General features: G+C 39.9%; 1 protein-coding gene across 1 annotated transcript in view; it reads left to right on the forward strand.

The window, feature by feature from the left end:
- Positions 1 to 13,643, forward strand: part of LOC139729350 (uncharacterized) — a 110,394-nt gene that overhangs the window by 82,951 nt on the left and 13,800 nt on the right. The window contains exons 6-7 of the mRNA XM_071640278.1: positions 2,338 to 2,382; positions 6,509 to 9,862. Of these exons, the coding sequence (XP_071496379.1) occupies positions 2,338 to 2,382; positions 6,509 to 9,862 (3,399 nt within the window). The remainder of the gene's footprint in view (positions 1 to 2,337; positions 2,383 to 6,508; positions 9,863 to 13,643) is intronic.

Below are 13,643 nucleotides of genomic sequence, written 5' to 3' on the forward strand. Positions count from 1 at the left end.
TGCTCACTGCGTGGGTGATTTAATGGAACGCTTGTAATCTTCTCATCTCGTAGAAAAGTTCATTGCAGGAATGTGCCCTTGATTACTAAAATACTGTGACATTTAATGAAATGGAGAATGACATTTGTATTAACTTATCAGATCATTGCTAAGGTTACACAGAATTTTTAGCCTGTCCTTAACCTGGCGTCCATGCAGTATTGCCATGTCCATGCAGCTACTCTTCCTATGTACAATATTCAGTGAAGAAAATATAGTAGACGACTTTCATTATTTTGTATATAGCCAAAGTCCTTTTATTAGAGCATAATTGATATGCTGCATCCAGGAATGGGCTGACCATAGCACAGGGCATGGCCAGTTTATGTACACTAAGAATGAATCAAATAATGCAGGGGAAGGGGGGGGGGGGATGAGAAACTCATACGCATACCCCCCCCCCCCCCCCCCCCAAAGACCTGGAGTTTTGTATCAAAGACCATAGCAGCCTTCACAGATTGTTTGTATGCTGGTATTTTCTGGCAGTTTCCAGAATGACTATTCCTGGGCCCCGTTTCATAAAAGATATTAGGATGGCAACTCTTGCTGGAATGGCAACTTCAAATAGCAACAGCCAATCAGGAAGCTGGATTCTTGTCATTACCATGACAATTGCCATTCCAGCAAGAGTTGTCATCGTATCAACCTTTTATGAAATGAGGCCCAGGTCTGTGTGATAGGTGACACTAGCACCTTGAATTGAAATCTTGAGGTGGTGGCAAAAGGATATATTTTTGATTATATGGAACTAGTTTACACTGAAGACGTCTTACAATGTTTCTTTGAATTTAGTTAGGAATTTTGCCTCTCATGAAGGGTTAGCATGATTCCAATTTCACATGCTCATGAGCAGGGTTTATAGATTGTATAGAATTGGATACTTTCATGGACATGAAAAGTAAACTGTAATAATCACCATCCACTATGGTCCAGATACCAGCAGTAAAGCACACACCAATACCTCCTCTAAGGGGTTACAAGCCAAAAAACCTCCTTGATTGTTGTCACGTTCGTAGATCTATAGCTTGCTGAAAAAGTAACTCATGTTCTAACAATAGAGGGCGCCACCATAGATGATATCAGCCTCTTTGTTATTGTTTCCCTTCTTGGTCAGTAGAGTCTGACATGTTTTGATTTTGTGTGGTGGAAAGATGGAAGAAATAATAATGATAATTAATAGCTGATATTCTGAGAGTGCTTTTTCCACTGGATACAAAGTGCTATAAGTTGTCATCCCTTGTCGCCATAGGATATAGATTAAAGGGGAAAGGGGAAAAATTGTGACTTTCCATCTTATAATTAATCAGAAACAGCTCATAGTTAGTAGTACACTGTGTTTTGGTTAAAATTTGTTTTTGTCAGGATAGTATCTACCAAGCCTTGACATAATGCAATAATCAGTAGGAATGAGTTATCCCTTTAATCCAATGTGGCAGTCATGAAGGTGTGCTTTTTGGCACTGATGTGTACTGACATGTTTTCTGAAAATAATCCTTGCTCATGTGTTGTTGTATTCTAGTACCAGTTTAGGGTATAACTTTGATCTCATGCTTTAACCTTTACATGATTTTTTTGACACAACATTTTAGTATGTAATGGTCTAATCTCCTCTAGTAGTGTAGATTAATCCCTATCACCATGACACTATCCTGCATGAAAAACTGAAAGTTTTGAATTTCAAAACGTAGACATTTTGAAACATGGCCAGGAGGTAGGCAACATATGAAACGTGATTTTCATACGAATATCACATTTCTGATTTTTTAGCCAAAGCATGTTACTTTGCATTTTTGCAGCTTTTATTGTCTGTGTCTTTATCAGGGTAACATGATAGTGGGTTGTAGAAAGAGAGGAATTTAGTCAGATTGAAATGTAAAGGATAATTTGACCCATCCTGGTCTGATGTCAAGTGCTATTTTAGGATTTAATCTCACAGAACATGGCATGACTTGATAGATTTTATAATGCTTTTCATATCAACAGATGTATAGGGAAAGGATATACGTGCCTGTTTGAGTTTTCAGATTCAGTGCTCAGTGGTTTCAGATCATATGCTGGAGTTTGCAAGGAGCATGGACCTACCAGCTCCATGCAAGGAATTTGTACTTTTACGTTACCAAGACTTCTTAATACTCTGTTTTGTATTCATGCATTACACTGAGATGATGTTGATGCCATTGCTTCAATGCAGTTAATGTCACTTTGATCAGATTATATTGTACCCTCACCGAAGCACATGAGTGTTTAGATTATGGCAGGAATTTTACTCCCAACTTTGATTATCTTTTCCCTATCAAGAATGAACCATCTACGTCAGCAGCCGTAGAAAGTCATACTGTTGACGTAAGTTGTCATCACATTACTTTAATGCTCTCCCCTCTCTACGGCTGTCTAAGCTGCATCTATGAAATGATATTAATTATGCTGATACAGGCTGGTGCCTCTCTGTGTTTACCAGTTTGTGTCTGCGTAGTATACACACATATGAATGTGGAATGCAGTACATGGGTCACTGTAAGAAAAAAAGAAAGAAAGCTTCAAATAACCGAGAAAAGTTCTGCAAATGAAATTTGTTAACATTTCAAATGAGTGAATTATCAAAACAATCAATTTGTGTCTTTCTGAATATTACTCATATAAAGACATTGCAACAACAAAAAAAAAGATAATGATAATTTATGCTCATGGGAAGCATGTCATATCTGGCATAAACAACATTTCAATTTGCACCATTGAATGATCATTCTCATTCACTTTCTTCATGTTAACCTGTTGAGGACAGGCTGGTTTTGCTATAACACACATGTCCCATAGACACCTGCCAAAGTATACTCGAAACTAGTCTTTAACGGGTTAATATACAAATTAATATTAACAATAATGTTAATAATAATATGTCAAATTACAGTAAATTTTCTGATATTTCACATCAGTTTTCCTTTTGAACAATTTTGTTTTCTTTTGTTTATCAAACTTTTGGACAGTTATGTAGATATGGTGTAAAGAAGAATATATGCATAAGAAAATGACAATAATGCAGATTTAGAACTGATTTTTAAGCTAGTTAAGAATTAAATAACTGAAAGTTTTTGCAGAACCTCAAGATTAGTGGCCATTACATTTTGGTGACTGCCTGTGATTCCTGTGTCCAGGTTTTAAAAATTCCCGAAATACAAGTTTATCTTGAAAGCTAATACAGGAGTCAACTTTTCTAGTTACCACGTGTAGAGTGACTTTTTTTTTTCTTAAACATTTTCAGTGGGGTGACATGAGGGGAGGGGGGATATGTTTATTGGGGAAATGCAGTGTATAAAATAAATGGCATTCCAGGCACACACACAAAAGAAACAAAAATGGAGTACAGCGCATGTAATGTTACACATATTAGACTTTCAGGTATTAAGAAATTATGTTCTATCTTTTGGATTTATTTGAAATTCAATATATTGAATATGAAATTTTCTTCAGGATATATATAAGCTCCTTTCAATATGATACTGTGGTTGGCTGTTTTTTCACACTATTCCTCTTGTCACTTTCATCTCATATTTCAAATGAAACAACCAATGTCCATTGACCCAGGTGAGATATTATGTAAAGCTGATTGCATTGTTGCAAAACTGCTGCTGAATGCAAAGACTGCAAAACATTTAAATCCTATCATGTTGAAATGAAAATAGCTGAGGAAGACAAGGAGGCTCTGTCTCTTTCACTCTATTTCTGTCATGCAAGACACTAATGCTGCAGAAAAATAGACTCATCTATCTAACAAGTGCCAATTGGAGCCATTTAGTAGATTTTAGATATGTTCATTCTCCAAATCAGTGTCTTCTTAGCTTGATACGTGTGGCAGGAGTACAATTCTTGTAACACAATGAGTGTGTGGTACTCTTGTTTGTTCATATGTACAGACTTAAAATTTTGAGTTCAATCTTTATCCCAGTCAAAATCTGACCCAGTCACAATAAAAAAGTGAGATAGGAAACAACAGAAATTGATAGATGATGTAAAGGAAACAAATTAATAAATTATTTGATTTATGAATAATTGTTGCTTGTATGTACAATGCTCTAAATGTAACCATTGAAATCTCACGCAGTAATTGTTGGTTAGTCCATTGCACTTGATCTGAGGTGCTTACAAGTCTATAATCAAATTGACCAAAAAAAAAAAAAAAAAATGGGATAAGATCTATCAGACATGATGGTAGAAGTGCTGTCAAAATTGGATACAAACTATTGAAAGAATGGTATTGAATTGTAAAGTTCCATGTTTTTGTTCTGTTGTTGAATTCATCAGAATTACATACAGTGAACATGCAAATGAAGTGAAGTGATGATGGCATCACCTCACAACTCTGTCACTGATCTGTAGACAAATCCTGATCAAATTTCCCAGTGAAGTGAATTAAAAGTAGATATGTGGTATCCTTTGCCGTTCATAAAACTCAGTAGATTTGAGTGTACATGGCAATAATGATAGTGTAAAGGAGGAGTATGCTTCAGTTGGTAAATTATTAACAAAACCATGTTCTTTTGTGTATCAACATGTTTGTGTGACAACCAGTGAGAAGGTTGTGAGGAAATGACATTACAGCTCCTCTAAGTTGCATACATGGTAAAATGATTGTTTCATGAAGCCTTTCTTCGTTTTGTGACCTATTTCAATGAGAAATTTTTATCATTATTTGTGTGATTTTGAATCGAGATTCAAAGGCAACTTGAAAAAGGAGAGAAATAACACTCTATCTTCATGTATTCTTACTGCCACTTATAAATTTTTCCTAATTCATGCGTAGCCATGACTGAGCACCAAGAGAATCAACCTGCATACCTACCTGCTCAGTGAGATAATTCTTTAGCTGCAGTAACTTGTAAAGCTAATTCACAACAAATACTTCAACCCCATGCCTCTGGCTCAGCTTCCTGAAATCAAACTAACAAGAAAAAGAAGAAAAAAAGTATGTGTTAGCGTTAAAATTGGCTGCCCCCTTCAATGTAAGTTCAGCTCAAACAAGCTGGTCGGAATGAAACAGCAATCAGCTGATCCATACCACTCTTTTTTCTTGCTGCTAATTCACGCATGAAGACACACTAGCATATTTCCTTCCAATAATGTTTCAAGTAGAAAAAAAATGACAAAACAAAAGCTTAAAAACTCATATTAGGATGGAAAATATGTAGTAGAACTTACCAGCAGTAGATTGTTCTTGTTAATGAGATACTTCATTTCACTAACATAGTGATTTTAAACTGACATTTTCTTCTAAGAAGAGGCATAAGGAATATGTTTTCATCCATGCTTTTTCCATCAAAGTCTTTCCGACTGTCTTTTTTTCTTCTTCTTTGTTTGTAATGCTTACCATGGCTAATCAGCTCATAGACCAACCTTTAAAGCAGAGACCTTTTTCATCATGCCACCTGCTTGGCTGCAGGTTACATCTTACCTACAACTGACGCAAAACTTTCCCTTGATGAGCTGTTGCTGTTGTTGTTCTTTCATACTTTTTCTCTCCATCTCACCTCCTTGAGTCGCTGAGTAGTACTGTGGACATTCTCCTTGTGTACACGAGGCTTGACACGTGGTACAGGACAAATACTATGCAGCACATTTGGCAAAGCGGTGATAAAATTCTGTGTGTCCACGATTTAAAGCAAATCCCATCATGATGCTCATGTTTCTGATCTACATATGCAAGGTTTTCAGTCAATCAGGGCTATTTCAGACCTGTGCCATGTCAGTTTCATTCTGGACACCAAGAGTTTTAGATGGAACACTACAGCTCTCCTCTTGCAGACCCTATTAGGCACTCTTGTAGCTCCTTTGCTCTCCAAATGCCTAACCGGTTGTTCCATCATGCATTTTCAACTTTCCAAGCTGCCAACTTTGTTCTATTTCTATATCAATTATTGCCTGAGATCATGGACGTTCATACTGTTTCCTGTTAAATATTTCAATCACAATTTCATCACGGTAAGAAATTTTGAAATGTCTGTGTGTAAATTTGAGGACAAATAAAATGCTGCTTTGTAATGTGTACTTTTCTGTACATAAATGTGCATGATTGGTCAAATGCTGTCAGTGTTGATTACCCATGCAAAGAATCCTCCATTAAACCAAGACATGGTCAGATGAATTCAGATCCATGTATGATGTCAGTGGTTTTGCTGCTCTTAGTTTTGACAAAGAGTGGTACTTTCTTTATGTGGATGATGGCATGTGGATTTGAACATGATGTACTGACATACGTGGTGCTGTGGGTGTTACTATGCACCCTTTAAAATGTAAATCGGAGTGTCAAAATAATGACAAGTATATCAAGTACATCAAAACATGGCATCTATCCTCTATCTTGGTTCAGTGGCAGTGTGTTAAGTTTGTTTGTTGCTCTCCTTTTTAATCCAGTTTTAGTCTCTGTACCTGAAGTTAACATCTTCCATTACTTTTCATCCTTTTCTTTGCATTACAGGCGGAGGGAGGTCTTCCGACCAAAATATCATTGAAGAGTGACAAGTGTGAGATCTGTGGAAAACGTGTATACCTGGTGGAAAGACAAGTGGTCGATGGACGTCTCTTCCACAGAAACTGCTTCCGCTGTACCAAGTGTAGGAGTACGCTCCGCCCAGACTCCTACAAGCTCACAAAGGACCCCAAGAAGTTTGAGTGTATGTGCCACAGTGAGGGAGGGGACATATGGAATCTACGGATGACGCCTACCAGTCGGGCGGGTGCACGACTGGCAGGTGTGGAAGAGAGCAACACCATATGGCAGAGCAGAGGACCCAGATCAACACCAAACACTCCAGAAAAAGCTCCTCCAAGACCCTCAACTCCCGTGAAAGCAGGCACTGCAGCAGGGCAGGCCACAGGGAGTGTAACACCAGTGTCCTCTCCAGCTAAGCCACCCGCTCCAAATGCCGTAATGATGCATCCTCATCTAATGATGAGTGCTGCCAGGGCGAGGTTCAATTCTCCAGCCAATGGCGGTCAGAGCAGTCCGATGGCCAGTCCTGTAGTCCAGAGACGCCAGCAGAATGGTGGTCCTGCCACGCCCGTACCAGCCCAAAGAGCCACTCCAGTGCCAGCATCAGAGCCAGAGTCTTCCAACAAGATTTCAGCCGACTTGCCTCCTAAGCCAGTGCCACAACCAAGGAAATCACAGCAAGACAACAATGTTGTAGCAACAGAACAGCCATCTCCTGCTAAAAAGGTTGCTCTGGATGAAAAACTGATGACAGAAAGCAGCAGTGAGGACACTGGTGACATGGATGTACCAGGAGAGATGCCCTTGTTCTCCACAGATGAAGAGGAGAGAAGTATGCAGGATGGAGATACACTGAGCAGCATTGGCAAGGAGTCCAGAGACTCCACAGGGTTTGAGAGTAGTGATGTTGAAATTGCTAAGACCAAGACTGGAAAGAGTGAGGAGGACACAACATCCCATGATGAGACTGTTCCAGCGGCAAAACCAGAACCAGCAACACATAAAAATGACTCGCCAGTAGATGCCCCAAGTGCACCACCTGTGAAACTTGAAAGTAAGGAATTGGAAGAAGTCGCGGGGGCTGACAAGGAGCCTATAAGTGATAAAAAGGAAGATGACACAAGCAAGGAGGATACCTTGAATAAGGTCAATGAGGTCAAGAACCAAGAACAGGATAGAACTGAAGTGAAAACTGGTGAAGTTATAAGTAGCAACCAAGATAAAACTGTCGTAGAAAATGGTTCTAATGATGTCACAAACAAATCAGTCGAGGAAGGAAGTAGTGGTGACAGTGCATTGTGGGATACAAAGACAGAATTGTCAGACTCTTACCAGGAGGACGCTATTGAGGGTAAAAAGGTCGATGACACGCCAACATCCATCCACATAGGTGCTATTGAAAACAAAGATGACAAAGCAGAATCAATAGCAGTGACTGTTCCAGAGACAAAAGTCGAAGAAGAATCTACAGCCGATAAAGGCAAGGAGAACAATGAAACCACTGAAGATCAGCAGAAAGATGAGATTCAAGTAGATGCTGTGACATCTAGTCAGGTAGCTGAAAAGGAAGACTCATCAAAACAAGATGGATATGAAGAATCCTTGAATCCTTTTGGAAGTGACAGTGAGGATGAAGAAGAGAAACAAGAAACATTACAACCACCCAACGAAAAAGTAAGCAAGAGATTTTCGACCAATCCATTTGACAGTGATGAAGATGAAGAACCTTACGATGAGAGTCTGAATCCTTTTGGGGATGATGATGACGATGACGAGGGACCTGTAAGCGACAGTGCAATCAATCCATTCTTAGGTACATCCACCAGGGACACACCCTATACTCTCCGACTCAAGAACCAGGAATTGCAGCCAGCAAGGCACTCGTTCTCCCACCCACAGCGGCCTGTGAAGCCAGAGAGACCCCCACCTCCTACCCTCAGCTCTGGCTCCTACAATGTCAAGACCAGGTCACAGATCCTGGAGGAGCTCAAGAGAGATCGGGAGACCCTGAAGAAGAAGAGGAATGCACCAGCACCACCACCAGGAGGCTTCCCAGGGTCTGTCAAAGCTCCACCAAGATCACGAAAAAGCCGCAAAGCACCGCAACCTCCCCAGGGGGGTCCCTCAAGGCCCGCAGAAGAAGACTCACCAGCTAAAGCCAAGGATGTGGAGGCTACACCTACCCCAGCCCCCAGGGCAACACCAACGGTTAATGGTTCAAATGATGACTCCAAGCCAGAACGTAAGCCGTCACCACGGTTGAGGAAGGCTCAGAAGGTGGGTTTTAAATTGCCAATCGCCAACTTACCCCAGCTGAAGGTGACCTCTGGGAATATTCAGAGGGTTGATGATAGTGATAGGGACGGGGATGATGAGATGGAGGAAGAGGTAGTTGTAGGTAAAGTCAAGAAGAATGTGAACTACTTCACTGACCTTAAACATGACACTAAAAGTAGCAGTTTGGGTGTAACAGAAAAGAAACATGTCAGCCATTCCAAAGCAATCACTGAAACAGACAGTAGTAGTAAAACAAAAACTCAAATCCATGACAAAGAACGGAAAGCAGAAAAGGTTGTTGAAACAAACAATGCTTCCAACAAAGCAGGTGACAAAAAAGTTGTTCAGACTAGTGGAGGGGATAGTTCCAAGAAAGATTTGAAAGTGGTATCAGGGAGTAGTTCAGTAGGTAATGTTGTACAAGACAACCTGACACAGAAAGTAAATCGTTACAAAAAGAAAGATGACTTTAGAGATCTGCCTGAGGAAGATCCTGTCCAGCAGACATATATCTCGGATGCAAAACCAACTTCAAAGGTGGAAGATGATAGGGCAGCTACCAAAGATTCTAGCAAGGTAGCCTCCTCAAAGGGTAGTGCACCGACAGTGAGTGACATTCCTGCAGACATAAAAGCTGACAGGAAATCCAGTGCAGATACGGACGATCTTGAAGACATTATGAAGAATGTCATGGAGTTTTTGAACATGGACCTTGAGTTGGAAGGGTTGGTGCCGGAGAAACCAAGCAAAGCTGAGGGAAAGAAGACCAAGGAGGATGCTAAGGCAAACCAGAGTAGTGAAACACCAAAGGCAGGCAAGTTTCCTACCAAGGAAGAAAGGCAACGGCGTGAAGACAAGACCAGTGGCAAGAAGACGGATGTAAAACCCCCCTGTAAGGATGTTGCCACGGAGATTAAACCACCCTCCAAGCCGAAGCACAGGCAGGATAGTGATGATGACGATGAGTCGACTCCAGTACCTGCCCCACGGCCGAAGCGTTACCACCGGCGGCACAGCCGACGTTCAGAGTCTGATTTCAAGGCATCTATCCATGAAGCTAAGGTGTGTTTGCATGTAAGCACGCCACTCCACAGATTGGCCAAGCCTGACTGGACGAGAGTATAGCTGGAACGGGAAGCATTGTGGAGTTCTTGGTATGCATGCCAGACTTTTGATTTCCAACGAGTTTAGTGACAGACCACCAGGTCAAATATCATAGGCAGCATCTTGAATTGAAAATTAAGACAGTACTTAGATCTCATAAACAAATGAGAATATTTTGAATTCATCATGTGTTCTCACTGTCTCATAATAGGTAGAGAGAGTTAGAAGCCATCCATTAGCAGCCAAACAACATAAACATTTGTTAAACTCATTGAAGACTACCAGGTACATATAGTCCCAAGTACTGAAAAAGTGGAAATTTTTACGGTGTTGAAATTTTTGCGCATTTCGCGCAACCAGAAACTAGCGCAAAAATAAAAGCATGCAAATATTTTTGCTGCCCTTATGTTCCAGTAGTTGATGTCTTCATTCCCCCACCCCCCCCCCCATCCCCAGCATCCTGTGGATAGGAGCCTCCAAACTGTTAGAATCCCTGCATGTACCCCACTCTGTGCATGTTTGTGCATTGTGATGCATGACACAGCATTATATATGTGACCGTGCACCTCAAAACGAACATAAAGTCGCACACACTGATTTTGCCTGAGGACTGAAAATAAGTGAAATGGGTCAACCTAGCCAAACTTGACTTTTTCATATTTTCTGAAAGAGCGGGTCTTCTTTTACTTTATGCTAAAATTTGGTATCATAAAACGGGCAGGAAAGTGTGTTTTTTTTTAGCAGTTTATCTCAAAAATTTTTGGTAGAATAGTGTGATTAGGTGTGTCTTTAGAATCCCTTTTTCATTTCAGAAAAACCTTGTCCACACTCTTCACTTTCAACTCTAATAACTTTTGAAAGGATAGTGCTACTGCTTTGAAAGTTGCCATTAATTATGAACAGTATGTGTTAATGAGGCGTGCTTAATTTCAGTTTAATCTGATAATCCCTTCATTGTTGTTACTCTGATGGTTTACTTCCTGTTTTTTGTCCCATTCATCGCACGGCCAGCACGGTTTGGTAAAGATTAAGCGCTTGAATAGACACTGTACTTCAGAGCCTCTTTTCTCAGTTCACACTTTTCCTTAGTTGTGCTTTCTTTCCAATATCTACATAGGTTAGGAGAGTCCATTTGATTTGAGTTATACATCATTTTAAAGCTTAAAGTCTGCCTTTACATAATATGGTCTTAACTAAAAATTCATGTCTGGCGACTTTTTGTTTGTTTTGAGGTGCAGGGTCACATATGATAAGACACATAGCAGATGATGTTGAATGAGAAGAGAGAGAAATATTTTGGGGGGGACTCATGACCACGTTTCCCTGATAGAGTCACGAATCTTGAAGCTGGAGATATGTCTAATATTTACAGAGTGATCTTGGTAAAACAAAGCAAAAATAAAAATTGAGCTATGTTTGAAAGACAAAAGGTTAGATGTTTTTTCTGCCTCCTGTCCAAATGCAAAGTCTAAGATTGGGATTTTTAATCTTTTCAGTAAAGACATGAAAATGTAAATCTCTTCTAATGATATAACTAATATCAATACCACATCTATACTGCCTCTGGAAAGCTGTACAAGTGTCAGCAAAAGAAGGCATACACTGCAGATATCTTGGCATTTTGAGTTAAAACTTTCTCTACATAAGGCATCTGTAGAATAATGCTGACTACGGGTAATCATGATATCCCACCTTATAGTTGTGCCGTTACAAGCCACAGAAGAAGCATGGGATGTTGATTTCAATTTCTGTTGTGTAGCATGTCGGAGCATCTTTCCATGAATTGAATGCATTGTATGGATATTAATCAGAGAACGAATGCTATTTGCTTTTAGCAATATTCTGTATGCTTTTGGATGGCTACACCATGTATTAAATCTAGACATGTAATTTGGCAGTGCTGGAGGGGGGTTTGCTATGCAGATGGTATTACCAAGTAAACATGAGCCCTCTGTAAATATGGACTGGTTTCCCCATGGATCCTGTACACAAACCATGTGATATTTTCGGTTTTTACCTTTTATTAAGAAGATTTGTAATTTGACTGTTTATTTTGGCTTGGTTTTCTGGCACTCTTAATTTCTGTGGAGTACCGGTATATCAAATTTCCTTTCTCCGGTCACCTTCCTTCTCCCCTTCTCGACTGCCCCTTCTATTCATCTCCCCCCCCCCCCCCCCCTCCCCACAGTTCTTGACCAGCCCTTTTTAACAGAGTTGTGCTGAAGCATTTTCAGCTGTGAACATGGGACCAGAAAGTGTTTGTGAGCCACAGATGTATTGGTGAATAAATAAATGACTGAATGTATACAAATGTGGATACAGAGAAAAATGAAAGATCAGCATAGAGCAACACCCCAGATGTACCTACTGACTTCTTCCGCATTGCCTCCATGATACCTCAACCTAACAGAGTTACCCAGCACAGACCACATTTGTGCACCTGTTTATAAATGTTGTTGTGTTTCAAAGAAAGAAGAGAAAGAGAAAAAATGGGGCCCTATGCAACAAATAGTTTGCCCCAGACAATAGTGATATAACTCAAACATAATAAATCATAGAGGTATCAAACAAGAATATTAGATATACCATATGATGTTTCCACGAGGGAGCTCATAAAGTCTCCACAAGGGAGCTCATAATGTCCCCCGAGGGAGCTCATATTGGAAGTCTCTGCATGGAGCTCATAAAGTCTCCATGAGGTATTTATAGATACATAATTATGCTAACTACACATGTTATGCTTCAAATGCTGATTGGAATAGATACATGTACATATGTGGAAGTTGGTCAGTCCTTCTGTGCAATGACCAGACCTCCAACACCTCTCTTCTAGTACGTAGTTGCTGACAGATAGATAGACTTTCTATATCAGCCAGGACTTTCTGCTTCCCTGGGGGCCTTCTTAACCCAGTCATGTGATGTGATAGCCTTTGATCAAGGCACTCTTAGTATTTTCAGAATGGAATAGACAAATAACTAGAAGTACACTTTTCTTGAATTCGTCCCCTGTAAAGTTGTGTCTGACTCCAATGATGTCGACATGAATCATCATGAGGTTTGAATTGTTGGCTCTGAGCCAGGGAACACCCTGGCAGATTTTTTTTCATGTATTTATTTTGTTTTTATTAACAAAATGTTTTCTCCAACTCTGATGGCTGACTATGGGGACCATGAATACAGTTATTACTAAATGTGAACTTAGACGAATAAACAGATTTAAACAAACGTGTGGTGCCATGCAAATGCTATGAATCATCATCAATGTCATCAGAATTTTTCAGTTTGGGTAGATATTTTAAATATTCCTATAAATGCATGTTTTTTCTGGAGTGCCACATGCTGCTATGTATTAGTACTGCTGTGGTATATAATATACTATATGTCCCCCAAAGAATTACAACAGGAACCTCCACAATGATAACTTTACAAAATGGTAAATCAATCCAAATACAGTATCAGGGTATGAAACTACAACTTACTGCCCACGTCTCACAGAAAACCCCATCCGATTTGCTTCGGTTGTCAAAGAGAAATGAGGAGTTTTGTAGAGCATGTTGGGAATCCCTTCCCTCCAACTTCTGCAGTCCATTGTATTCACACATTATGCAGTTCCAAGAGCATCCAAGTGCTGAACTTGGAAGAATCAGACCTGTGACATGCTTTACAACAATCCGCATTTCTCTGTGACCACCTAACCAAATTGAATGGAGTTTTCTGCAAAATAGAAATAAGATTTTAT

The sequence above is a fragment of the Diadema antillarum genome, unplaced genomic scaffold, assembly GCF_040938485.1.
Source record: "Diadema antillarum isolate AM-2024a unplaced genomic scaffold, OU_Dant_1.0 seq00000234_RagTag, whole genome shotgun sequence".
Taxonomy (NCBI): Eukaryota; Metazoa; Echinodermata; class Echinoidea; order Diadematoida; family Diadematidae; genus Diadema; species Diadema antillarum.